A 24272-nucleotide genomic window follows, 5' to 3' on the forward strand; every position below is an offset into this window, starting at 1 on the left:
CAACAAATGAGCATCCAGTCACACAGTGAACAGTATTGACCACAACTGTGTACGTATCCAGCAACAGAAAACAACAGAAGGGTCCGCCTGGTCCCCGGTGGGAAGCGAGTGTTTTAGCAGCTCCAACAAGACGCTGTGAGAAAGTGAAAAGCACAAACACACATTCACAGGTGGAGGAGCAGGCAGAGTTCAGGGCTCATTAAACCCCGGTCAGGCTGCAGCTCCGCTGAGGCCAAACACTCTGAGTCACACGAGAGACACACACACACACACACATACCTGAAAGCTCATAACCTGGAAACTTACAAGCAGCTGTGTGTGTACCAACACGGCATACTTGTGCACTCACTCTCACACACCACAAGCGCACACGCACACACACACATTATATGCAGCGGTGAAGCATTCATCTGTTGATCTACATTCCTGAGCTTCATGCAACCCATTAGTGCCAGCTATCTCACCGCCAGTTGGTCTGAAAGATGGGAAGAACATCAAACGAGCTTTGCAAACACACACTTACACACACACACACACACTTAGACAGACAAACACGTGCACTCTCTTACACTGAGAAAAAAGATCTTCACTCTGCCCTCTTCTCGCTCTGACACTTTTTTCCCTTTTCATCTTCGTTTCATCTCTGCCTTTCTTGTTCTCTTTACTTCCATCCCCTCAAATGTGTGTGTGCTTTCAACCTCCGAAAGCAGAGGAAACTAACTTAGAAGAAAATGCAGTGTGTGTGTGTGTTTGTGTGTAAGAGAGAGAGAGAGTGAAGAAGAGAGGCAGTGCACCAGAAAGCCAATTTTCTCCTTTGCTTGCAGATGGCAGACATAAAACTTTTATAAGACAAAAATGGGTTGTCATTGGATGGAGAAAGCATGAGTTGAGGTTGTCCTGAGAATGATGTTTGGGGATTTTGGAGTATGAGACCGACATAAAAACCATCACTCAGTTCTCGCAGAGGCCCGCACACCAAACCAGCGGGAGGAAAGCTAAAACGCTGAGTCAAAAAGACACCGAAAATAACTCCCCACATGAGAGGTAAAAATGTAGCTCGCAAATCATGAATGACCTTTAAATGAACGGTGTCAGAGCCTCAATATATTCTCAGAGAAAGAACAGAAAATTTAAGATGAGACGCAGCTCACGGAGGCGGCACATGGCTCATTCATGTCGACACACACACATATACGCATGCACGTCTACATCTGCAAATTTACTGATCGTCTGCTGTCGCTGCAGCTCTGCAACTGGAAGATTTTAGTAGTGCCAAGGTGGGAGCTCTGTTTGTTTTACATTACATAACTCACACACCTGAGAAATAAATCTCAAGACATCTGTGACAGGCGCCACCAGGCTCCTCAAGGGCAGCTGAAGAAAGCTTTAAAAAAAAGGCTACAGAAAAGATAGCAGCACTGTGATTTGTAAGGAGCCAAAAAAAGAAACTTATGTTCTATTTTCAACACCAGCCAACATTTTGCAAGAGTTAGATCCCTCAGAGAGGCCACTATTGTCCAGCAGCCACAGCACAGTGACAATCACAGACCTCTGAGCTCTCACATAGTTGAGGTTTACCCACAGTCTCTTCTCGTCACTCCGGCTGTCAGTAACAGCAGTAAATAGAGGGCCACAGTCACTAGAGTATGTGTAAGTTATGTGTAACTTTTTGTAGAATTCAGTCGGACAAGCTTAGTAGCATGGAACAGACTTATTATGTGGATCCTGTGTATGTATGGTACTGCTAATAAAGGTCTAAGCTCTGGTTTTGTCATCCTCCAAAGGTATACATTGATTTCAGCACAGCGGAAAGACTGGAGAAGTGAAGATGAAATACCTTTAAATAGAACCTGCAGGTGGATTCTTAGGCCAAGGTAGGTCTAGACCAAATTGTGTTCACATTGCAAGAGCTTTGATGTTCGAGGACTCTGCTTTCTGATTGGTTAGAATTTCCACGTGGCTCCCTGATGTAAACAAATAGAGAGAGAGAGAGAGAGCACACTCCTCAATCACACTCAACACGATCGTAGACCGACTCGGTCAGCCCGTATTTCTATTAGAGCCCTCACCTTGTCGCTCCACCACATTTGTCCTCTACTCATCTTGCTGCCTGGCTGCCTCTGCCAGTGTCAGCACCTGCTAACAACCCACCACGCTCAGTTTTATAGTTTGCTTTCTTTATTAGGTCCTACTTTACGAGCGATTAGGTTCTCCCCTGAGTCCAACCGGACGGTGGTTCATTTGGAAACGGACTGAGTCCTGTCTTTTCTGGCGGACCATGTTCTAGTGGTTTGGTCCGCACCAGAGTTCGAATGTTCTCATCGGTCTAACACTCAAATTCTACAGGATCCGTCTCCTGCGCATTCCATTGTGCGCCGCGACATCCCGAGTCGATCGTGCCCATTAAAGTCAATGCCCGTGATTCCACAGCACGCACCAGAGACGGACCATCTCTCTGCTCTGCTCCGCTAAAGATACGCGGCGGGTCTATTTTTGACGGAGGCCGCTTCAAACATGCATCAAGCTGAACAGAGCAGATCGTTCCAAACAGGAAGTCACACACGAAAATGGCAAAGAGCATCTGGTAATTTCAAAATAAAACACCATGTTCAGACCGGTTCAGACTCCCGTTTTTTCCGTTTTCACAACAACAACAAACTGAAATCTTGAAAAAAGAACACTTTTAATGAAGTAGTGTACTCAGCCATGGTAGAAGCACAAAAATCACAGAATGATCTCCAAATGAGCAGATAATCAACCTCGGAGGTGCAAACTGAACAGCTGTTTGTGTGTTGCTCTGTTTAACACTGATGTTATCGCATGATTTCGCAATTCTCGCGAATCCAGCTGCTTTGGTCAGCGCTCCGCTGTGCTGCGGATCAGACACGCTTCCTGTGGGCGAGGGGTCGCACCATGTGTCGGACCAGAACCACAGCGCAGACGGAACGCGCCGGACACGGATCCTGTGGGATCGAGGCGTAAATGAACGAGACTTTCAGAGTAAAGGCTGAAAGTTCGGACCAAAGCTGTCAGGTGTGAATGCAGCCTAAAAGTCAATGTTTTAAATCATCAGTCCAGAAAACCTGGAGTCTGCATTTTAATAGTGGATCCCTGCACTTCTTTGTTTTTTAGCTGCCTGATTGTACACACAGCAATGACAGAGCAACAGTTAGCAGGATGTGTACTTTACAGAGTAATTTTTATTTTAGAGTTATTTTGTAGGTAAAAAATGTTTTTAGGAGTTTAGAAACAGAAGAAGAAAACTGAACTCTCAAGACCTCCACAAGAACAACATCCCACTGTATCCACTTTATACATATTTATACCCACATCTTAAATATTCAAATATAAACTCAGATAGCCACAGGCAATCTCAAAGTCAGCCTCCTACACACACACACACACACACACACACACACACACACACGCGCGTGCGCTCAGTAAGCCTCTGACTTTTCGCAAGGAGTGGTCACTTCCAACAGCACTAAGACAGGAAGTTCCTGCCTCCTGCCGCCAGCCAATTACATCGCAGCATTTGACCATGCAGGTTCCATTTAGGAAGTCACATGTTCCGCTCTCGCTCCCCGCTCTGGACTCCTCTCACGGCAGGCTCTGTTTTTTCCTGCCTGTCAATGCCAGGAACCCATTAAGGAGCATTTGTGGGGATACATCTCAGGGAAACAATGCAAGGATGGACCCAGCCATTGTTCCTCAGCGCTGCTCCTTAAGAAATGTCCTGTTGTGCTGTTTTATTTCTGGCTGAGCTGCAGTTCAGTTCGGGGGCTTGCTTTAAATCTTACCTGAAAGCTTGGCTGAACTTCTCTTCTGTTCTGAAGTCACTGGGAAGTGCAGCCCAGCCTGAATCCTTTTGGTGCCCTAGTGAGGTTCAACAGGTTTAAGCTCATTGATTACAAATCCCAAATCAAGTTCAGGTGGTGTAGTACAGAAAGCAAGTAGATAATCTGTTACTGTGAATGTTTATTTATATTTTTATCATCTTATCAAAATGCAGTTTGTCAGATATTTTAAAGCCTCTGAAGAAAGTGAAATCCAGGCTGGTGTACCCCACCCAGCCAGAGCTCAAGGAACAAGGGAACAGAGTGCATTGTTCCTCTGATCTCCATACTTTCCTGATGAACTGCAGCCCACCTCAGTGACCCTTGTTCAGCTAAACTCACCCACTCACGCATACATCATGGAAACAGCACAAAAAACAACTCAATTGTAATGTTAAACTATTCACAGCAGAACAGACTGTATTTGGTGATGAACTGGACTGGTTTCCAAATAGCACCATGTCTTTGTGACACAGTACGAGCATAACTCATGTGTCAATAGTTGCAATAAAACCTTATTGATCCAGAGCACGTGCCTGCAGACGGTGGCAACTCAGCACAAATAAACTGGCCAGCAGCACTCCACGTTTCAAGCAAGCAGCAACCTCTGGGGCTGAAAAGCAGAAGTGCTAAAAGCTGCAGCTCCTTATGAGGCTCGCTCCAAAAGCGTGCCGATCCCCACCAGTGTTAAAATGCCCAGCAAATTTATATTAATCACCAATTCAAATTATATTGCAACTTTTAGATATGAATGATTAACGGTGTGTCTACTTTGTCTGACAGATGGATGTCACAACAAGTCTGCTAACCATCACCTTAGCTAATTAAGCGTAGCCCTTTGGCTGTGTTTGTGGTGTTGGCGCCTTTTTGGGGAATTTTTTGGACACATAAATAAAATGTCTTCGCTGGTAGACTTGCTAATTGGCCAGCTAGTTAATTGGCCTTGAGCACAGAGCATTTGCAAACCCCTCGCTCCTCTCTAGTTTCACCCTCTCGTCCAAGTATGGGTAGAAAACAACGTGCCGACCGTCAGAATGCCAAACTCGAGGCTTCAAAAAGGTGGCCAACAAATCAATGGGAGACATCATGGCTGTTCTCATAACAAACAACATGCTCTGTTTGGTTTATTGTTCTGCTTAAAAGCTTCATAATTCAGTGCTTTAAGAGGTGATCATGATCAACAGGAGCCCAACCAAACAAAACCTGCCTGATGAGAGGCGTCACTCAAAAGCAGAGGAGTCATTGACAGATCAGCTGTGTTGTTTTTGATCACCACTCAACTATTCTGTAGTTTAAGAGAGGAAACTGCCACTGTTAGCAATCAGCTATATTTATTCTGCTCTTTAATTAAAACAGAAATGTGCAGGGTGCGACGACGCTAAGTGGACGTTCAGCTGACGAGACTGGCAGAACATCGATCTTATCCCTGACAGTAGAAGTTACTGATGGGGTGAATTTGAATGACACTGAGCTGAACGAGTCAAATTGGTTTACCAAACCAAAGTGATAGTTCATACAGGTTTAGAGTCTGTAGAGAGTCAGTGCTTTATACAGATCCAAACCAGCTGACATTCCTTTCAAAGCAAAATGTGCTTTCAGGGCAAAGAAAGAGAATCTGCCTACCTTGGCAATGACTTCAGTTCCTGCTGGCTACTCTCCAGAAATGGGCTGGATCAACATCAGCAACAACAAACTGATGAATTGTCAGGGGCCAAAGTGCTGATGTCTACAAAGTCTTCATTCTGTGAGACGTAAATAAAGACTCAGAGTTTTTCTTTTACTATATTTTATACTTTGTCTTTAAGCTTAGTCTTTCTTTTCTGTGGACAACATGTCGATGAAAATAATAACAACAGACTGAAACAAATGTGTCCTGAGTGTGTTCACAAGCAGAGGTTGGAATTAACAAATTACTTATAGGCCTTTTATGCCATTTTTATAGAGAGGACGGTGGATAGTGTCTGAAACAGGGGAAGAGAGGAGGGGATGATACGCAGCAAAGGGCTGAGGGTGGGAGCTGAACCTGGGGCCGCCGCACCGAGGACCGCTAAACCAACGGTACCTGTACTTTAACTATTTACTTCCCTGACAACTTTTAACTTTTGAAGCCTCCATTTTATACAAAAAGCTCTTCTTTCTTTTTTCATTCATTTCATTTGAGAGGAATGTCCAATTCTTTTTATTTCGCAGCACTGCACGCCACCTTCCCAACATCAAGATTTACACCTAAATGGATGGGACATTAACACTTAAAAGACTCTTCCTTGGCATATCAATTACAGCATCACATACGACAGACATAATACGACAACTTTAAAGACGCATCGAGAAAAAAAAAGGACAAGAGAGTCCTCAAATTGGAGCGATGTCTGTGACCGACATGGATGAACCAGCCAACATTGCCTACAACATCGGAGTAAGGTTAACGGCTGCAAGACATTCCCCATTCGAGTAACAGCAAAATGCATCTGTCCATTATTTTTGGCATAATATTATTTTCTAATTAAGGTTTAATAGTCTCCCAAAGAAAATGTGACAAGAGGTTGAGTTAGTTTTGCACAGACGCAGCTGGACTTATCCTCCATGTGGCTACTTTGTACTTTTATACTGTGAGTTCAAGAGTGAGGTCCCGATCAGACAGAGCGCGTTTAAGCAGCTGGGGGCGGGGAAACGCTCTGAGCGCCTCAAGTTAACTGTGGGGGTGACGACACCGAGTGATCGCCGTGATCTTGTACCCTATGTATTTGGGAACAGCCTCTCACCCTCCATCACAGCCAGAGCAAGTGCCCTCCGCCTGTCCATTTTTTACCGAGATATAACTAATCTACTGAACACAAAGTAAAGTATTTTAGCTAGCCAAAATAAATGGGAACAGTAACGGTTAGACTGACAGCATGATTCGGTGGTTGCCTTAACAACAGAAAAAACAGCCGCCCCCAGCTGCTAAAGCGCGCTCCGTCTGATCGGGCCCTGAAGAAGTTAAATCTGTACTTTTGCCACCTCTCTTCACCAGTGAGCGATTCTCTTCTGCCCTACAACCCAAACATCTGAGCCACTTCCTGTGAACTTCTGCAAAGCCCCACAGTTTTTATTTGCTTGTTGCAGGGAAGCAGTGTTTTGCAGGACAGATGTGCTGCGGGCACAAACTACACACACACACACACACACACACCTCGGGCTCGGTGTGAACTCACCCTTCTGCTGACACTGATAGGAGGGGAAACACCTCTAGCTTTAGGATACCAACGTGATGAGAGGGAGAGCTGTGAACGCATGGCACAGCTGAGGAAGAGTGTGTCAACAGAGAATGAGATTAGTAGTGCTATCCCTGGGCGTTCGCTCAGCTGGTGTGTGTGTGAGAGCACGCTGACTCCAGGCTCTCATGTATCTGTGTGTTCACAGCGAGGGGCTTTTGGCTTCTTTGACAGACACAGACAGCGAGTTTAGGGAGTCCCTCTCCCACCCACAGCAAAGCTAAGAAGCCCTAAAGCTCCTTAGCCCGGGCTCTACCACTTGTTGGATGAAAGAACATCTTTTTTTTGTTAACTAAAAATACTGCGGAGATAAAACAATAAAAAAAATCCAACACGGTGTCGCCCTGTGTGGCTCCGTCTCGACACACATGGAAGAAAGCGTTGCTGAAATCTGACACATCACAGGCTCTTTCTTTTTTTAGCTTTGTTTTGACTTTGTAGTGGATTATTTGGCTCTGTAAGAAGCTGAACACCTTTATCCCTTTAAGCAATCAACTTCGCACACACATTTGCGCACAAACACACTCCGGCTGTGTGGGCCAACAAAGGCATTTACAGGTTCAGAGAAGCCTTAGCAGGAGTCAGTGGACGTGAAAGTCTGGAGAATTTGAACCACATGGGAGCACCGGGCGCTCGGCCAGTCGAGATACAGCACAGACTGGCAACGACTGGCACCGGCCAACTTCACACACACACACACACACACGCGCGCGCGCGAGCAGGCACGCACACCATGCACATAACTGCCCATCTCAGCTCTGGCTTAGTGAGCAAACAACCTGCAGCATGCCGCCTCAGACCCGCCGCCAGACACACACACATCACTACGCTTGTGTGAAGACACCGTGTCCTGTGGTGTGTGCTTTGTGCTGTAATGTTTCTCAGCTGACAACTATCTTTAGAACAACACACACCAAAAAAATTATACCCATAGAGACCATCAGTCAAACTCAGAAAACACAACCAGAGCAGAGAGCGTGAAGAGAAACAGGTTTAGCATGTTTAGCTGCTCAGAGTGAAGCTTTGCTCTGCAGCAGGTCATCCAAAGATGCTCACTGGAGTGGCTGCAGATTCTGGGTGGGCCCAGTGTGTGTGTGTGTGTGTGTGTGTGTGTTTTTGTGAATGCGTTTGCGTGCCTGCCTCTGTGCTTCAATACACTTTCCATCAGATTAAGCTGCTAAGCCTTTCCTATAGAGTTCTACCTAAGGCTTGGTCCCTAATGGTCTGGTCTCCACTGCAGCACCAAACTGAGCTACTTTACTATTCATGATATTTAAGCCCCTTTTATACGACCTGTACAAGGCGGGACTGTCAGGCCTTTATTCCGACTCCCTGTTCTCTATAAATGGTATGAGGATGGTACGAGGAGGCAAAGTCTTTCCAGCATTAAGCCGACAGCGGACATAACAACAAATGAGGAGGAGGCCGTGTGTGGGCGTGTGTGACATTGGCGCATGTCGCACCTCTTTTGGTCCCCTAATGATGGCATCACACTCTGAAGCAGCTTGACGTGTGTACATACTGTGTGTGTAAAAACAAGTGGGCTACATAGCAGAAAATCTAGTGTTATTAGGGAATATCTTTATAAAAAGAGCTTTAGTTAAAAGCTCTGTTTTTATGTGTTTAACCTTCTGTAGGTTCTGTTTGAATTAAAGCTATATGCTAACATGAGCATTAGCGCAGTCATGTCTCTAGGAGGAGTTTCCCTGGAAACAGATGAGGTGAAAGCTCAATTCAACTAATGCAGATGCTGAAGCGTACAATGTGCGTCTGTATCAATGACTGTTCATATAGATGGACGATGCCTCTCCATCTGATCTCATTGTACGGAATTGATGGCAAAATAGCCCCCATGACAGGCGCTACTATCTTGTGATGGTGACGTTATTTGGAGCCAGAGCTGCGCAGTAGAGATCGGCGGGTAGAGCCGCAGTAGCACTTCCGCTAACCAAAACACACATTTAAATTATTGAAAAAAACTGCATGGATCCCGCACGCCGGCGTGTTTAACAGCAGAACAGCCTCTTTGTGTTGGTCTGAAGCAGACGCTCACAGATGTGAACTTCAATGACTGTAGTGATTGTTTTGTCTCCCCTCGCTGATCCTCCTCCACTCTGCTAATCCGGAACAGATCGGCTGCAGGAGCCGGATTTGTCAACAGAGCTGTCAATCATCCTTTTTTGCGGCATCAAATAACTAATTAAAAATAAACTTGTCAGAAAAATGAACACTTGGACATAAATCAGCATGATAAGAACGAACTATAATGACAGAAACCATGTTTGAGAAAAATATATTTGACGTGTTTTTTGATTTTATAGTTTGACTCATGTCCCATCTGTTAACATGGAGGAGGCGGGCTTTATGACCTATACTGCAGCCAGTCAGCAGGGGGCGTTCCAAATGTTTTGGCTTCACTTTTAGGGAGCTGTCATGTCGTCCAACTTTTTATACAGTCTATGGTCTGTCTGAGACACCGCGGACCGGTACAAAGCGACGGTTTTTGACGCATTTAGTCTGAAACATCCGAAGAGGGTGCAACGGAGATAGAAGAAAAAAAGGGACCCCCAGAGTTGTTACAAGTCTCCCTGATATGGACATGAATGTGTGTACCAAATTTCAGGGCTTTGCATCCAATAGTTTGCAATTTCCCTCAGGGCTGCAAAAAGGCGTAATGTAATGCAAGCTGTGAACCTCACCTTAAGCTTGTCTCATTTATCAAGAATTAAAGGACTTCATGCCGATCTGTGAGTTCAGAAAACAACATCAGACTTAAGGATGACATAACCTTCTTAGATAACACTCGATAACCTCATAAATGCATGTGTGGTGAGCTAAAAAAGGTCGTTTTCATTTCCTGAAAAGTTGACATTTAACAGATGCACAGTATAATCACAGCGTGTCTTTTCGCAGATCACACATCATGGCATCGTTAGAGTGAGAGCCACCAGCGTGTGAGCTGCTGTGACTCACCTCTTTGCACCTCCAGGGAAAATACACTCACACTTACACACATAAACACACACACAGCAGGGGACTGTAACCTAATGTGGGTCAGACATATCTCGGAGGACAGTGTGTGTGTTTGTGTGTTTGTGTGTGAATAACAATGTGCCCTTTAACCTCAGCATGGATGGCGAGTTCTTAATGTGAATGCAGCACAGAAATAACCATACACACACCCACAAACACACAGTGTGACACGGTGTAAACATGCCCTCTGTAACAAGAACACTTTGCCTTTTTAATGTTGTGTAGCTGCGGTTAGCCAGCCAACCATGGCCGATGCTCTGTGGCAGGCGAGCAGAGCAGTGACCAAGCCTTAACTGTGAATACATGCAGACCACATAAGAGCAGAGATAGAGAGGGACAGGGAGGTTTGGCATCAGAGAGAGAGAGAGAGAGAGGGGTAGGAAAGGAGGGATAGAAACGAAGCAAAGATGCAGAAGAGTGAATACATGCAGATCGCTCAGGAGCAATCATGCAAAAGCTGCATATATGACCACTCTGAACAACAACCCTCACATGCTATTGCTCCATCTGCTGCCTGCCACTGTATACGGTGTGTGTGTAGTGTATATGCATTGTATAACTGTGATCAGGCTCCAGTTAAAAGACATTTTTTCAGGAGGTAATTCAGCCGGAACCTGTCTCAGATAACAACACACTTCAGGGAAGGGATCAACCGCCATAAAGAAACGTGAAACACAAACAGCAGGGAGGAAAATAAAGATAAAGAGAGAGATTCCCTTTGTCGGTGTGTTTGTACACGTGTGCACAGATATGAAAGCGCACGCCTCGCTTCCAGCATCTGATTACAAAACAGATGCAGAAGATCCCAAAGCTCAGGGCAAAAGCAACATCAGCACACAGAGAGAGAGATGATAGAAGCTGGAGTCATTATTACAGCGAGGCTGGAATGTATTTAACTTAGGGCTGCATCTTACACGACTATCTTCACGATCGATCGATTAATCTTTTGGTGTACTTACTGGATAATCTGGAAGATGTCTGTTAAGTTACTGTTGTCGAATGAAGTAACACAATGGTGATTGAGCCTGTGGCCCACTGATGTCTGGTGCAACTACCGTGGAAAAAATCACAAGCTGCGCCCAGTTAGTGACGCGTTTTCCATCAACCAGCAGTGGTTGGACTGCCAGAGAGGGTGGGCGGAGCTAAGCGGCTGCTTTTCAGGTCTCTATACAACTTCAACAAGACTAGGTCAAAACGTAGCATGTGGCTGACCGCATCAGGTCAGTGTGCGCTTTTCTGGGCAATGCGTTACAAGGACTGTCCTTATGAGGCCGATGATGAGGAAGATCAAGAGTTACAACCGTAGACGTCTGGATATCTGGGAAGTGTGCTCCCGCAATTACCGTTTATGACCAGAAGGTGCCACCAAAGAGAATGAAACGGAAATCTTCAAGATTATATCTTTAATGTGAAAAAATTGCTATTCACAATTTCAGAGTGACTAAAGTCATGTCTTCAGATTGGTCTTTATGTCCTACCAACAATTCAAAATGATTTATTATTATCTTAATTTACCTTTTATCATAAATAACAAGGAAAAGCTGCCGCCCCTCTCCCTCGTTTAAGCAGCTGGAACGAGCAAATGTTTGACATTTCTGCTTGAAAAATGACTGAATTAATTCAGTGAATGTCAAAATAGTTGGTGATTAATTTACTTTTGCTGAATTACTTATCGCAGCCCAAATATTTATATGTGCTGTTTTGAAAATACAATTTCAGTTCAAAGTATGTCACAAAAATGAGCCACGTAGAGACGGAGAGAATAGAAAATAAAGAAACAGAGCACCAGATAGCAGCAATATGAGACGATATCATAAGAGAAAAGGGGAGAAGAGGAGAGGATGAACTAAATAAACAGCTGAGAAAGGAGGAATGAGAGCACAACAGTCAAATAAAGAGGGAAAAAGTGCAGACCACATCTATCCTGCACTTACCTCTGCAGCTGCGTGAGGTATCCTTTGGGACAAAAAACGTAGAGGGGGGAGAAAACTTCAGCTTCAGCAGCCCTGCTACAGATCCCCACTTTCTAGCTCTTTCCAAGCTAATGTGCATAAATCTGTATCTCTCAGCCAAACTCTTCAGTCCACTAGGAGAGTATTCTGTCTACCTGCGTGGGTTTGTGTAAATGTATCCTAGATGGTGATGAATAGCGGTGAGTGAAAGGAGAGTACTACGCTAGAGGGCAGACAGGCTGGCTGAAACAGGAGAGCAGAGCAGAGTAAGAGAGCAGACTGAGTAGGATGGAGGAGCTGCTGCTTCCTAACATCAGAGCGGCTGGGCTGGAAACACCCACCTCCTCAGCATGCACCGAATGGGAGACGCTCAGATGCTCCAACGTACGCAGAGAGAGAGAGAGAGAGAGAGAGAGAGAGAGAGAGAGAGACGGAGAGGGATGAAATCCTACATGCAGCCTGCGATCTGATCTCATCCGATGTGCACATATGCATGCGAGGTTATGCACACATGCATACACTCGTGAAGGATCTCATTAACCGGCTTCTACAGACACACACACACACACACACACACACACACACACACGAGTCGAGACTGAGCAGAGCGTGTGTGAGACGTCTGCTGGGGCTTTCGCTGAAAATAAATAAAGTCTCTGATGAGAGAGCAAAGCAAAAACTGCCCCTAATGAGCTCAATTTAATGCTCACAGTAAATCATATTTAAGTTAGCTTACAGAGCTGGGGAAAAAAATGACTTGAATAATGCAGTGGTTCCCAACCTGTGGGTCTGTTTCATGATAAATCTGGGGGGGTCACGTGTTGATTAAAAGCAAGAAAAACTGAATATAAAATATGACTGTCTCACTTTCACCACTTCAGGTCTCTAAAATCATCCAAACTGGCCACAACCTTTGATAAGGGCTCATATTTACACACTAATATCTGGCATTTTCCAGCATCTCAAATGTGATAGGTTTGTGCCGGTCTCTACCACCAACTATCTGTATGTGAAGCGAGCAGCGGGAGCAGCCAACAGCTAGCTAGCTTGTACCCCTTTCCCACCAAAATTAGAGCTAACTATTTGTATGTGAAGCGAGCAGCGGGAGCAGCCAGCAGCTAGCTAGCTTGTACCCCTTTCCCACCAAAATTAGAGCGTTGACACAGGTTTTTCAGACCCTGAAAGACCCGCTAATAAATGCTGATTGTCTCTTTTCCCATTGCCAGTGGAGTATACTCCTTTCGGACTCTTTTCTGCTGCGTCACTGTCTGACATCCCAAACATGGGCGAACAACAAACTTTGCCTGGGATCAGAAGAAACTCTCTCACCTCGCTGTCTCGCCAGTGTCGCTGCATCATGCACGAAACAAAGCCGTTGTGTGTTGTTCTTCTGTATTTATGCGAGAGCGGCCGGAACTTCAAGGCGCGTCACAGCATTACGCCGGAATGGGGGTGGAGATTAGCGGGTTTTATGTTCCTATCAATGCCGATCGGAGCAGAGGCGATAATTACCCGGGTCTACTGCAGAGTCATTTGACCTGGGTCTGAATGCTGATTGTAACCTTTCCCACTAAGCAAAATGGTGTTAGCGGGTTCTTTGACCAGTGGGAAAGGGGCTAGCTTAGCACAAAGACAGGAAACAGTTAGCCTAGCTTAGTCTTGTCTGCCAGCATTGCTAAAGCTTGTTAAATAGTATGTTGCATCAAGTTTGTTTCATCATAAGTAAGAAAAAAAGCAAAAAAAATTAATGTGACTTTTTTGTACAGATTAAACAAACAGGATATGACATATTAATAAGTGAGCTTTAGAGGTGCTAGCAGACGGATTATTTTACCTTTGGACAGAGCTAGGCTAGCAGTTTCCCAGTGTCGCTAGCAGTATTTCCGAACAATGTTAAACTTTTCTTTTACTTTATAAAGCAAAAAAAAATTCTTAGTGTGATTAAATGGTTAATAGTGTTACTATACTCTAGAAAAAAAACGTGGCCTTGTGTGTATACAGAGGGTTTTGTTGTTGAAGTCGACTCCAGGACATGCCTCTCATTCTTGGAGTGCACCGCTGCCTGTCCCTCAACATGCTTTCATTTTCCCTTCACTGTTGCTGTCTTTGGAGAGGAGGTGGGGGGAAACAGGAGGGGAGGGGAGGGTAGGGGTCGTTTTGCGTCATGGGCCAAGGCTTTGAGCTGCCACACCGCCAACCTCTGCTGCTCCGTGCCTCCTGGGACAAAGCCGGCCTTGATAAAGACCAATTCCAGTGCTCAGTGCATGGAGAATGGTCCTCATTACTGCTACAGGTTAGGGGTTAAATTCCTGTGATATCAGCCAGTAGGTGGCAATATCTCGGTCATGTTTGCATCCACAGCAGAGGGATGCAAACATTTCAGGGATAACTCAACAAAGTGGTTGTTTTTCTCCATGTTTTTTCCTTTAATCAGTTAATATCATGATTTATGAAAGTTTGAGCATATTTCGGCCATCTTTTCAATGCTCAAACATGTCCTGTGACCTTCTTCCGTCTCTTATAATCTTGTTGCATTCAGTGTCGTGCAATATCCAATCAAAAAAACAACATATATAAAAGGACTTGAGTGGATTTAACTGTGTTGAATATGCCTAAGGACATGGGTGGCAGGATCTTCCATGTTCAGAGTATAGGACAAAAAAATCCTCCCCTTGAGAAAATGATGTTATCAGCAGGTGATGATGGAGGTGAAACACAGTAATCCCCCTCTACATTGCATCTCCTGGCTATGGATAGGAGTATGAGAAAATAAGACCTCCCACCAGTCGTGCTTGTTAAATCTTGATTTAAAAAACTGCTGTTATTACATCTATAATGAAATCTATTCCATTACGGCAATTATGAAAAATTGCAAATGGGGTTGAAGTGAAGAAATGTACTGTTAAAGCCAACCCAGAGCTGGAGATTTCAAAGATAACACAGTCTGTTGATGGTGATGGTGATTACATGCAGTAGCTTCATCACTACCACAGCTGGGGAGGCTTCAGCCCCACAGGAAGTCATGTACCCCCAAACTACACCCATCCATTACTGTATCAGCCTCTTTTCTGCAGCATCACTTGATCATCAAGCCAGAAAATAAGTGGATTCTGGAAGCTGGGGCACAGTAGCTCCTGTCCATCGATACATCTTAGCTGCTGAGCAAGCAGCCACTCTGCAGCAGCAGCAGCAGCAGCAGCAGCAGAGGTTCGTCCTGCATACACCGCCGTATTGACAAATGCCTACACTAGCTGAACGCAGGGAGGAAACGGCACACCTGTCAATTCTTATGTTTTGCCCTCCATTCAGGTGCTGCCAACCTCACCGTGTTGTAAAAACGCACGCCAGCAATAACACTCTATAGCCGTATTCAAATCAACACGCTACAACTGACAGGAATACGCCGAAACACACACAAAATAGGCCAATCTCGCGATAAACCTTGCAACATGATGTTGGTTCATCTACTCAAGCAGAGACATGAAAAATCGTAAGTAGTATCTTACCGTTAAAATCGTGGAAGGATAGCCTCTGCTGACTGTCAGATGAAGAGATGCTCCAGTGGAAGTGGGAATGATGCTGGGCAGTTTAACATTAATTTCCGTGGACAATGTCGCCCCCTGTCGGTCGAAGACCGTGCCCGTTACAACCGTTTTTAACAGTTTACGATAATAAGCAGTTTAGTTTCGTGTATTTTTGTTAATAAATCGATTTCTTAAGTTGTTTGAACAGAAAAAGTTGCGACACGCGTTTCAATAATAGAAAAATAATGATGACAAAAATCTATGTTTTTATGTTGAATTTCGCAAAAGGTCTGTTTACAAGTCAGACGAAATACAACTATACTTCACTTCCGTCGACAATCTTCAAAATAAAAGACAAGAGGCCCAATGAAGGGCATTGAGCTCATGAGCTGCTATATTTAACTTACATCTGTGGTGAAAAGTAATCAAGTACATGAACTAAAATGTTGTCCTACATACAGTTTTGAAGTACTTAAACTTTGCTTAAGTTAGAACATTTTCTGCAGCTTCATACTATTAGTGCTGGACTTCAGAAACAATATTACACTTTTCACTCTACTGATTTATGTATGTGTATGTTTTGAAGCCAGATTCTGTGTTTATATTATCACATGCAAAGTATTTTGTGTATTTTTTTCGGCAAAAAAAGAAATCCACGATCCTCCAGACGGCATTAACGATTATATTCAATAAGTGATTGTTAAATTAGTAAATTACAAATAAAGCACACATTCCTTTTCCACATCCTGCTATGGTCATAACATCACACGAACGTTTAAAATAGTTCAGTTTAGTTCAGTATAACAACATATATCATGTTATTCATGATGATGACTATACTGATCTTGTCGATGTTGCTGATGATGATTATTATTATTTTATTTAAAAAAAAAAAAAAACGCCCTATACACTGCCTGTTGGCACCAGTGTCCGATCTGAAGCTGTTTTTTTTTGGCTCTTACTGACTTCGTTCCCTCCTTTCCTGATCGTTGCTTGTGTTGTATTGACTCTCAGATGTACTGTACGTCGCTTTGGACAAAAGCGTCTGCTAAATGAAATTGTAACATTGTAACATTATCAACGTACCTGCAATCGACTGCCTTGACAAAGAAAATATTTTTAAGTTGTAATTTGTTGTTAATTTGCACCTTTAAAGCCGAATTTGAGATAATGCTGTTTGTGGGATTCACTTTCACTCAACTCTTTACTTGTACTTTGAAAGACGAATCTAGAATGCTACTGTCGGTTTAATTCGATGCAACTTGACACAGCTTAACAAAGGACTACAATAATGGCTTCTGAAACTGGCCATTGGGGTCCTAAATGAAATAGGTGACTTCATCTAAGCCTGAGATCCTGAATGTAAATCTTTTCTGTTTATTTAATTTAACAGACGTCTTATCACACTTCAAGTTTGACGCACACGGCTGAATATTGTTATTATCAGAAGTTACCGTTATCCGGACCATTTTTTTTGCTGAATACTGTGATGTCGTGTTGGTGTTTCACCGGCGATGAAGCAGCCAGTAGGTCTTCCAGCAGGAAAAAGCGCCAACTTCTGCTGCACCGTGTGAACCGTCTAATACTGTGTAAATGGCTCTAAGGCTGGATATTTTCTGAAACACATCAACGTTGAATCTGGAATGACTTATTTAGGTAAGAGTTACAAGGCTATTAGACTTTATGGGGATTTCAAGGTTCGTTTTCGGTTGGTGAAATGTTTCAAGCGGCGTGCTGCTTGTTTTCTCCTCCCACTTCTTCACCGCACCGTTTTGACCCAGTTTAGTTGATGTGTTGTCTGTAAAGTACGGACTAACAGCAGCTTTATTTCTACGGTTATTGCGTATTGTTAACGGTTTTAAGATAACGGTTGCTGACGTCAACGGTCGGCCGAGTTGACGATGACAATGAATAAGAGACTAAACGGTAAGTTAGCGGTAATGTTAGCCGGCTAGTATGTTATATAATGCCTCTTTCAGTTGGGACGTGGGTTTGATTTAGTTACTTAGAGCTTTTTACTAGCTTTATCAGGCTGGTTTTGTTGTAGTTTCTTACGTGCGCAGTATTTACTTTAGTGCGTAGTTAAACTCTGATGGCGCCCTCTGAAATGAATCTGTCTTCTCCTCTCTTGCCAGTGAGAGGCGCTGTTGCATCGTAGTAGAAGAAACGCAGCCCCAAATAAGAAGATGCCAGGCCTGCAGGGTGAAAATGTTGTAGCGGCGCTTGGGAGCCCCATCAGGAGGAGTAAACTGTCTCTGAAGTTCCTCCAGAAGAAGGACACTAAACGGGCTCTTGATTTCTCTGAACCCCAAGCAGATGAGGCCAAAACAGCTGAACAAGAGGAGCCCGAGGCCAGGTGGGTGTGTGCTGTTAGTGAGAGGTTTATTTGGGGTCATAAAACGGTCAAATCACTGCTGTATTACCCTACCTTGTTAAGGAGTGGTGTGTTCGGTTTGCTTGTTTTGGGCGAGGAGTAACAGACAGCAGAACCATATAAAAACTGTTGGACATTTCAAACAATTTAGGTCATGCCTAAGTACAAACTTTTCAGCTATTGTGTGGTTACAATAGTGGGTATGTACACAGACAGAGCAATCATCTTAATCTAAATACATCCTCTTTTGTGTCTCCCTGCTCTTAAAAGCTAATGACAAAATAATAGTAAATATTTATTTACTTGGCCAAGGACGGTTATAAATGGGGTTATGCATGACAAGGCGAAAAAACCCTGAGTAATCTTTACTAGGGACCACACATTGAGGTCCCACAGTTCTACTTTTGGCCACATCAGCCTGTTAAAGCTTTAAATTTGAATTCAATCAATCAATTCTCTAATAAAATGTAAAGCTTTTTAATATACTTATGTCAGTAGACCAACAGAAGTTGTGACATGGGAGAATCAACCCTGAATATTTATGATTGGAAACGATCATGATACTGAATCTACTACAAACTCAATACTTAAATACTTTGGTTTTATAATTGATCACCCATGAGTGAAATAATACTGTGAGGATTTAATCATATGGTGTATCCATTTAAAAAAAACTTTGAAAACAGCTTTCAAAGTAATTTATTTTGTGCAAACTGATTCATATCTTGCCAATTAGCTAGTCAGATTTTGTTTTTATAAGTTTTAAGAGATTGGTGTTTATGTAATGTACAACAGTGGGTGATTGTGTCCCTCTTGTAAACCTGCAAGCAACCTGAAAGTAACACACATAACTATGAGCTCATGGTGAGATTTATGTGTTACTGATTTTTTAAATAAATGGAATCTCTGTTTTCCTCTGCACTGTTCAGCAGCGGTGACCAGGTGGTCCCTAATCCCTCTCCATGTCCAGCCTCACCTGGGCTCCTCCTGCCCTGTGAGAAGAGGGAGAACCTGGTGCCGTTTGTGGGTCTCAACAACTTGGGCAACACCTGCTATTTGAACAGTGTTTTACAGGTGGGTCATTAATATGTATGCTACACGTATGGACAAAGTAATGCTTTACAAAGTAACTGTAGTCATTTAACTAAAGAAATCAGAAAGAGAAACATTACTTGTGTTAAAAAGAGATCTAATGAAACATGGTTAGTAGTATACATGTTATCAAAACATTAACATTATAAGTTAATTACATTGGTAGGTGATAGACAACTTATAGTTTATAGAGGCGTGATACAGGCATTATTGAGCAACTATGACTATTATTAGCCTGTTCAAATGGTGTCACATTTCATCTTTTGTTTCGAGTTAAGAAGTCTTTTTGTTCTTGTAGGGGAAGTAGCATATAATGAGTGTTAGTGCAACACTTCCTGTGTGCCACTGGTTAGACAATAAGGCAACCTCTTATGCCGTGTGCAAGCAGGAAGCTTTCAGTCTTGTATTCATTTATTACTTTTGTGTTGTGTTCTGTACCGTTTATCTGCACTCATTAAAAACGCAATGTGGACACAGGCTCTTAGGAAGCCTTTTCATGCTTCTGTAAAGCTGAGCTTCCTGCAAAGGCGTCGAGGTTAAAATATGATGGCTAATCTTGTTGATGTCGGATTTCTCCTGCAGGTGCTGTACTACTGCCCAGGGCTGAGAGAGGGCATAAAGACAGTGTTCAACCAGTCAAAAAGACAAGAAAAATTAAAGGAAGAAGCTGATAAAAGCGAAGAGGTTGGTGCAATACAAATTAAGATTTTACTTTTAAGAATCATGCTCTAAGGGCCTGTTATTGTATGTGGACCTCTGTACCTTTTGCATCATATCTGTTACAATCAAATCAGCTTAAAATACCTTTTTATTTAATAGAAGTTTGTTTGTTTTTTATCTCTGCTAACATGATGTCAGCAGTCAGGAGCCGCAGCAGAAGCTTTGCCCGCTGAAATCGAGCTCCTCGGGAGCTTCAACAGTCTGATAGCATCAGTGGAGCAGCTGCAATCCAGCTTCCTGCTGGACCCTGACAGCTTCAGTGACGGAGAACTTGCCACTCCACCTCGGAAAATCCTCCACACACTCAGGTAATCATGAGGTTTTATTGAATTATAGATTGTTTGCACATGTTGAAAGAAAAACTAGTAACAAGAGGTCCACAGTGCACAACCAGAGTTTTAATCTCCATGTCTTTTGTTATCACATAGCCCATTCTAACTTGTGATGACTGTGTGTTGCAGGCAGCTGAACCCCATGTATGAAGGCTATCTTCAGCATGATGCCCAGGAGGTGCTGCAGTGCATTCTGGGATACATCCACGAGGCTTGTGACACCATCAGGAAGGAGCAGAAATCAGATAAGGAGGATGATGATGTGATTGAGGTTAAAGCTGAAAATGGCGTCCATTCGAGTTCCAGCAGCTCTGCAACAAAATCCACAACTCCCCCAGAAGAGGACGGGGACGGCCAAGTCAGCGGCAAGAGGAAGAGCGACACTGAGGTGGGGAACGCCAAAAAGAAGCCAAAATCAGTCAAGTCCAAGAAATCTGATGCTGCGGAAGAGGGCATCAGCAGAAATGCACCCCTCACTCGCTCTAAGAGGAAGTCCTCAAGTGACATCACGCTCGACAGCAACAAAGACAGAGAGGGAGAGGCAGAGGAGGAAGGGGTGAAGAAAGGGAACAAGGAGGAGGACGGAGGGAGTGATGGTGAGGGGAAAGGTGGGAAGAACTCCAAGGAGGCAGAGGGGAAAAGAAAGAAGAAGGCTAAGCTGAGCTGGCTGAGGCCTTCTGGGAAACAGCCGAGTATTTTCTCCAAGTTTCGCAGCGTCGGGAAGATCACCTCCATGAGTACGAAGAACCAAAACAAAGCAGAGCAGGAGAGCGGGACCACCGAGGACCAGAGTCTGAACAAGAAGAGCAGCGAGGAGAGGAACGTGGCTGATGAGAAGAAGCCAGTGAAACAACAAGGTATTTTCCTTTCACTATAAGAGGAACGGGACAGGGAAAAGAAATAATACGTTTTATAAATATCTGTTGTATTTCCCTTTTTTTAATGTTTTTCTTTATTTCAAACATTTAAATATAGAGTATAAAGTTAAGAGAGAGAGAGAAGATTACATCTAAATTTAACCTCTGCCTGTGAAAATCAGACTGCATCCGTTTTTTAAATGTGAGCGCAGACATTAAATGTGACAGACCACTCAGCCGCGTCTCTTTGGGTTTCTCTTCTGTTCAGATGGCCTGGACCTGATGGAGCGATTGTTCCAGGGTCAACTGGTGCTGAGGACTCGCTGTCTGGAGTGCGAGAGCTTCACTGAGAGGAGAGAAGACTTCCAGGACATCAGCGTCCCCGTGCTCGACGACGAACCCAGCAGCCCAGAGGACCTCTCTGAGAGTGAGGAGCTTTACTTTCTAACTTTTTGCTCCCTGCCAAAACAAAAGCCATCATTCTACTGTTAATTGAAAGCTGTTGGTCTGCATTGTGGCAAACAGTTTTCTGAAATATATGTTTTCATTTAACCCTCTAGATCCTGACAGAATTCTAAAATGTTTCTAAACTGTTAACCTTCACTACAGTCAGCATTTTTTTTTTACACAATCCAAAACAGAAAGAAATTGATGCAAAATTTAAAATGAATATGTAGCCCTTTTTACACTGCTGTTCCACCTCAGCGCTGTAACAAAGCTCCGCCGTCATGCAGCCTTTGCCATTTTACATTAGACCAAGCCACGCCAGCGTTAAGCCGCCCCCAGTGTGTGGTTTTACAGCGTTCTGGCCTGGTTCTTCTCCCCTGTTTACACAGACGCCTCTTCGCCTCTGTTACTAGCTCCAATGCTGGCTCAGAGGTGGAGCGACTTCGCCCCACCATTTGGCCTCGGTTTGTGTTACATAGAAGATGAAACGTAACGGAGGCGTAATAATCCCGCCTTGATCTGGCAGCGTAAAAGAGGCTTGTGATGCTAGACATTTCTCTGTGGTTGCTTCTTGATTCAACTATTAGTCTGACAACAAAACGGATCCTTTAAGAGTCTACCAACTCTTCTAAAATACCGTCTGTCTGGCAGTGACAGCCAGCAACTTATGACGATGATAATGTGAATATGAACAAAAAAACTTCAACTCATGTTTTGGTACAAAGCTATGACTTTATTTTCTGCGTCTGATACGCTGGAAAGGATTTAAAATGACTGCTCCTAGGGGCTATTGTAAAATATAGAACAGGCTCTCTGGGGTCTGGATGGTTACATAACTGCACCGTGCAAACACACACGAGAAGTTTCAAACTGTCTTCAGTAGTTTTAAATATAAAAGCAGCATGTCATGAATGTGAAAAGTAACAACCCTATTACCTCAATAACTCATGTCCCGTCTCTTTCAGTCTCTCCTGATCCCAAACCAGAACTGAAGACTCTGAAATGGGCCATCGGCCAGTTTGCTTCAGTGGAGCGCATCGTAGGCGAGGACAAATACTTCTGTGAGACCTGTCACCATTACACAGAGGCCGAGAGAAGTCTGCTGTTTGACAAAACTCCCGAAGTGATCACCATCCACCTGAAGCGCTTCTCTGCCAACGGCTTAGAGTGAGTAGATGAACTGTCAACACGCAGGACTTTTACTGTCCAGTTCTGTCTTCTAAAATTCTGCAGAGTCAGGACTGTTTTGTTGGTTTGTCCTCATGAAAACAGCAATGTGACTATGATAAAAATGCAGAGCCTATTCCTTTGACTGTTATTAACTCATCCCTTTTTCTTTTCCACGCAGACTGGACCCGTATGCCGGTCTGTCTAAAGTCAACACTCCCCTGCAGACCCCTCTGACCCTGTCTCTGGACGAGTGGTGCACCCAGCCCTCGTCCTCAAAGGGTCAACACTATCAGCTGTTTGCTGTGGTCATGCACAGCGGCGTCACCATCAGCAGCGGCCACTATACCGCCTACGTCCGCATGTCCGATCTGAGAGACGCGAAGCTCTTGCTGCGGGACAAAAAAGAAACTGAGGAAGAGGAGAAGGAAAGTAAAGAGGAAACACGGGTGAAAGAGGAAGCTTTGTACTACGACGATGGTGAGGTGTCGTTCAGCCTGAATGCAAGAGGACAGAGAGCTGCTGGTTTGGCTAGCAGCAAAACGGGAGGAAAGAAGCTATCGGAGGGCGGAGTCGGACTCTTGGGAGGTCAGAGGAGTTTGCCTAGTTATGATCTCGGGAACGGCAGCAACAAACACACGGAGAAAGCAGCCAGCGGTGGAGCTGCAGAGGGATCAAAACGGAGAAAAACCCTCAACAGCCTGGGTCAAAACACTGAAGCAGGAATTAAAAAGGAGCCGGAAGCTGCTGGGGGAGGAGAGGAGGCATCTGCAACTTCTTGTGGAGGAGCAGAGGCCACAGAGCAGCTGGCTCTGAACAGCCTCCTGGAATACGAGGGGAAATGGATGCTATTCGATGACTCTGAGGTGCGTTTGTTTGAGGAAGGCGATTTCCTGCAAGCGTGCTCTCCTGAGACGTGCTCCTCATCGACACCTTACCTGCTGTTCTACAGGAGGATGCCTGAATCGGGGCGCTAACGTCAAAAACAAATGGACTTCTTTTGACTCAGGGGGGGGGATTGTTCCTGTCGGGTGTTATGGCACCGAAGCGCTCAGACAGAAGACAGTTGTACTTTTTATTACTACAAATGGTGCCAAAAACGGTGGCTGCCATATTAGCACCTGAACTGTAGATACCTCCTTGTGAAGTTCAACGTCAGGAATCACCTCAGAGTTTTCCACCAGCCAGTTTGGGTTCAAAATCCTATTTTAGAAATACTCAGAAAAATGGGGATCTAATTTTCTACGTGCCAGGGATGACTTTTTTTATGCTACTTAAGCCTCTGTAAACTGAGCACACTGTCCTTTTTGCTGTCTGTGCTATTGTATCTGGGACACTTGCTTTGATACTTTTTCTGTCATTGTCTCTTAACATGTCCTGTTTTTGATGTTTTCTCAGTGACAAGTTTGTATGGAACCATTTTTTACGAATTGGAAAAGCACTTTGAACTAAAATTTATTAGTGAAAATGAAACGTTTTGGAGTAACAATTTCTTTTGCTGAATACTTTTCTATAATCCACTAATTTACATGAAAAACAAAATAAGAGCAAAAAAATAAAATCTTCAGAGCATTGCAGAAAATGCTTTGTGAGGTAACTTTTCTATTATTCTGTAGTTTTGAAGGAAAAGTTTTCCTACCTGAAATGAATTTCTTTTTCAAGTGTCTTTGCACTGAATATATAA

The 24272-nt window shown here is 43.9% G+C and overlaps 2 protein-coding genes across 5 annotated transcripts in view; one reads left to right on the plus strand and one right to left on the minus strand.

Moving 5' to 3' along the window:
* The window catches only part of kank4 (KN motif and ankyrin repeat domains 4), a 91159-nt gene extending 79046 nt beyond the window's left edge, over positions 1 to 12113 (minus strand). Inside the window, exon 1 of the mRNA XM_069680322.1 lies at positions 12058 to 12113. The gene's annotated coding sequence lies outside the window, so the exon portion shown is untranslated. The remainder of the gene's footprint in view (positions 1 to 12057) is intronic.
* A 5047-nt stretch (positions 12114 to 17160) lies between these two features.
* Positions 17161 to 23844, plus strand: usp1 (ubiquitin specific peptidase 1). 4 transcript variants are annotated; one of them, XM_069680056.1, is made up of 9 exons: positions 17161 to 17255; positions 17735 to 17955; positions 18903 to 19047; positions 19648 to 19749; positions 19924 to 20093; positions 20247 to 20974; positions 21243 to 21401; positions 22387 to 22588; positions 22770 to 23844. In XM_069680056.1, exons 2-9 carry the CDS (start codon positions 17786 to 17788, stop codon positions 23563 to 23565), a joined length of 2472 nt encoding a protein of 823 aa, XP_069536157.1. In that variant the 5' UTR covers positions 17161 to 17255; positions 17735 to 17785; the 3' UTR covers positions 23566 to 23844. The 4 variants fall into 4 exon arrangements, with proteins under 4 accessions (XP_069536157.1, XP_069536159.1, XP_069536160.1 ...); XM_069680058.1 differs by having other exon boundaries at positions 19927 to 20093; XM_069680059.1 differs by having other exon boundaries at positions 18906 to 19047.
* The last annotated feature ends 428 nt before the right edge of the window (positions 23845 to 24272 follow it).

Source organism: Semicossyphus pulcher, unplaced genomic scaffold (genome assembly GCF_022749685.1).
Source record: "Semicossyphus pulcher isolate SPU_LCO1_2020_fin unplaced genomic scaffold, fSemPul1.0.p SCAF_4, whole genome shotgun sequence".
Taxonomy (NCBI): Eukaryota; Metazoa; Chordata; class Actinopteri; order Labriformes; family Labridae; genus Semicossyphus; species Semicossyphus pulcher.

Bases quoted from the DNA above. Each gene is read 5' to 3' on its own strand.
- usp1 (XM_069680056.1), top strand. From the start codon at position 17,786: ATGCCAGGCCTGCAGGGTGAAAATGTTGTAGCGGCGCTTGGGAGCCCC. The intron at 19,750-19,923 runs GTTGGTGCAATA...ACATGATGTCAG, and splicing joins AAGCTGATAAAAGCGAAGAG to CAGTCAGGAGCCGCAGCAGA. The intron at 20,094-20,246 runs GTAATCATGAGG...TGTGTGTTGCAG, and splicing joins AAAATCCTCCACACACTCAG to GCAGCTGAACCCCATGTATG.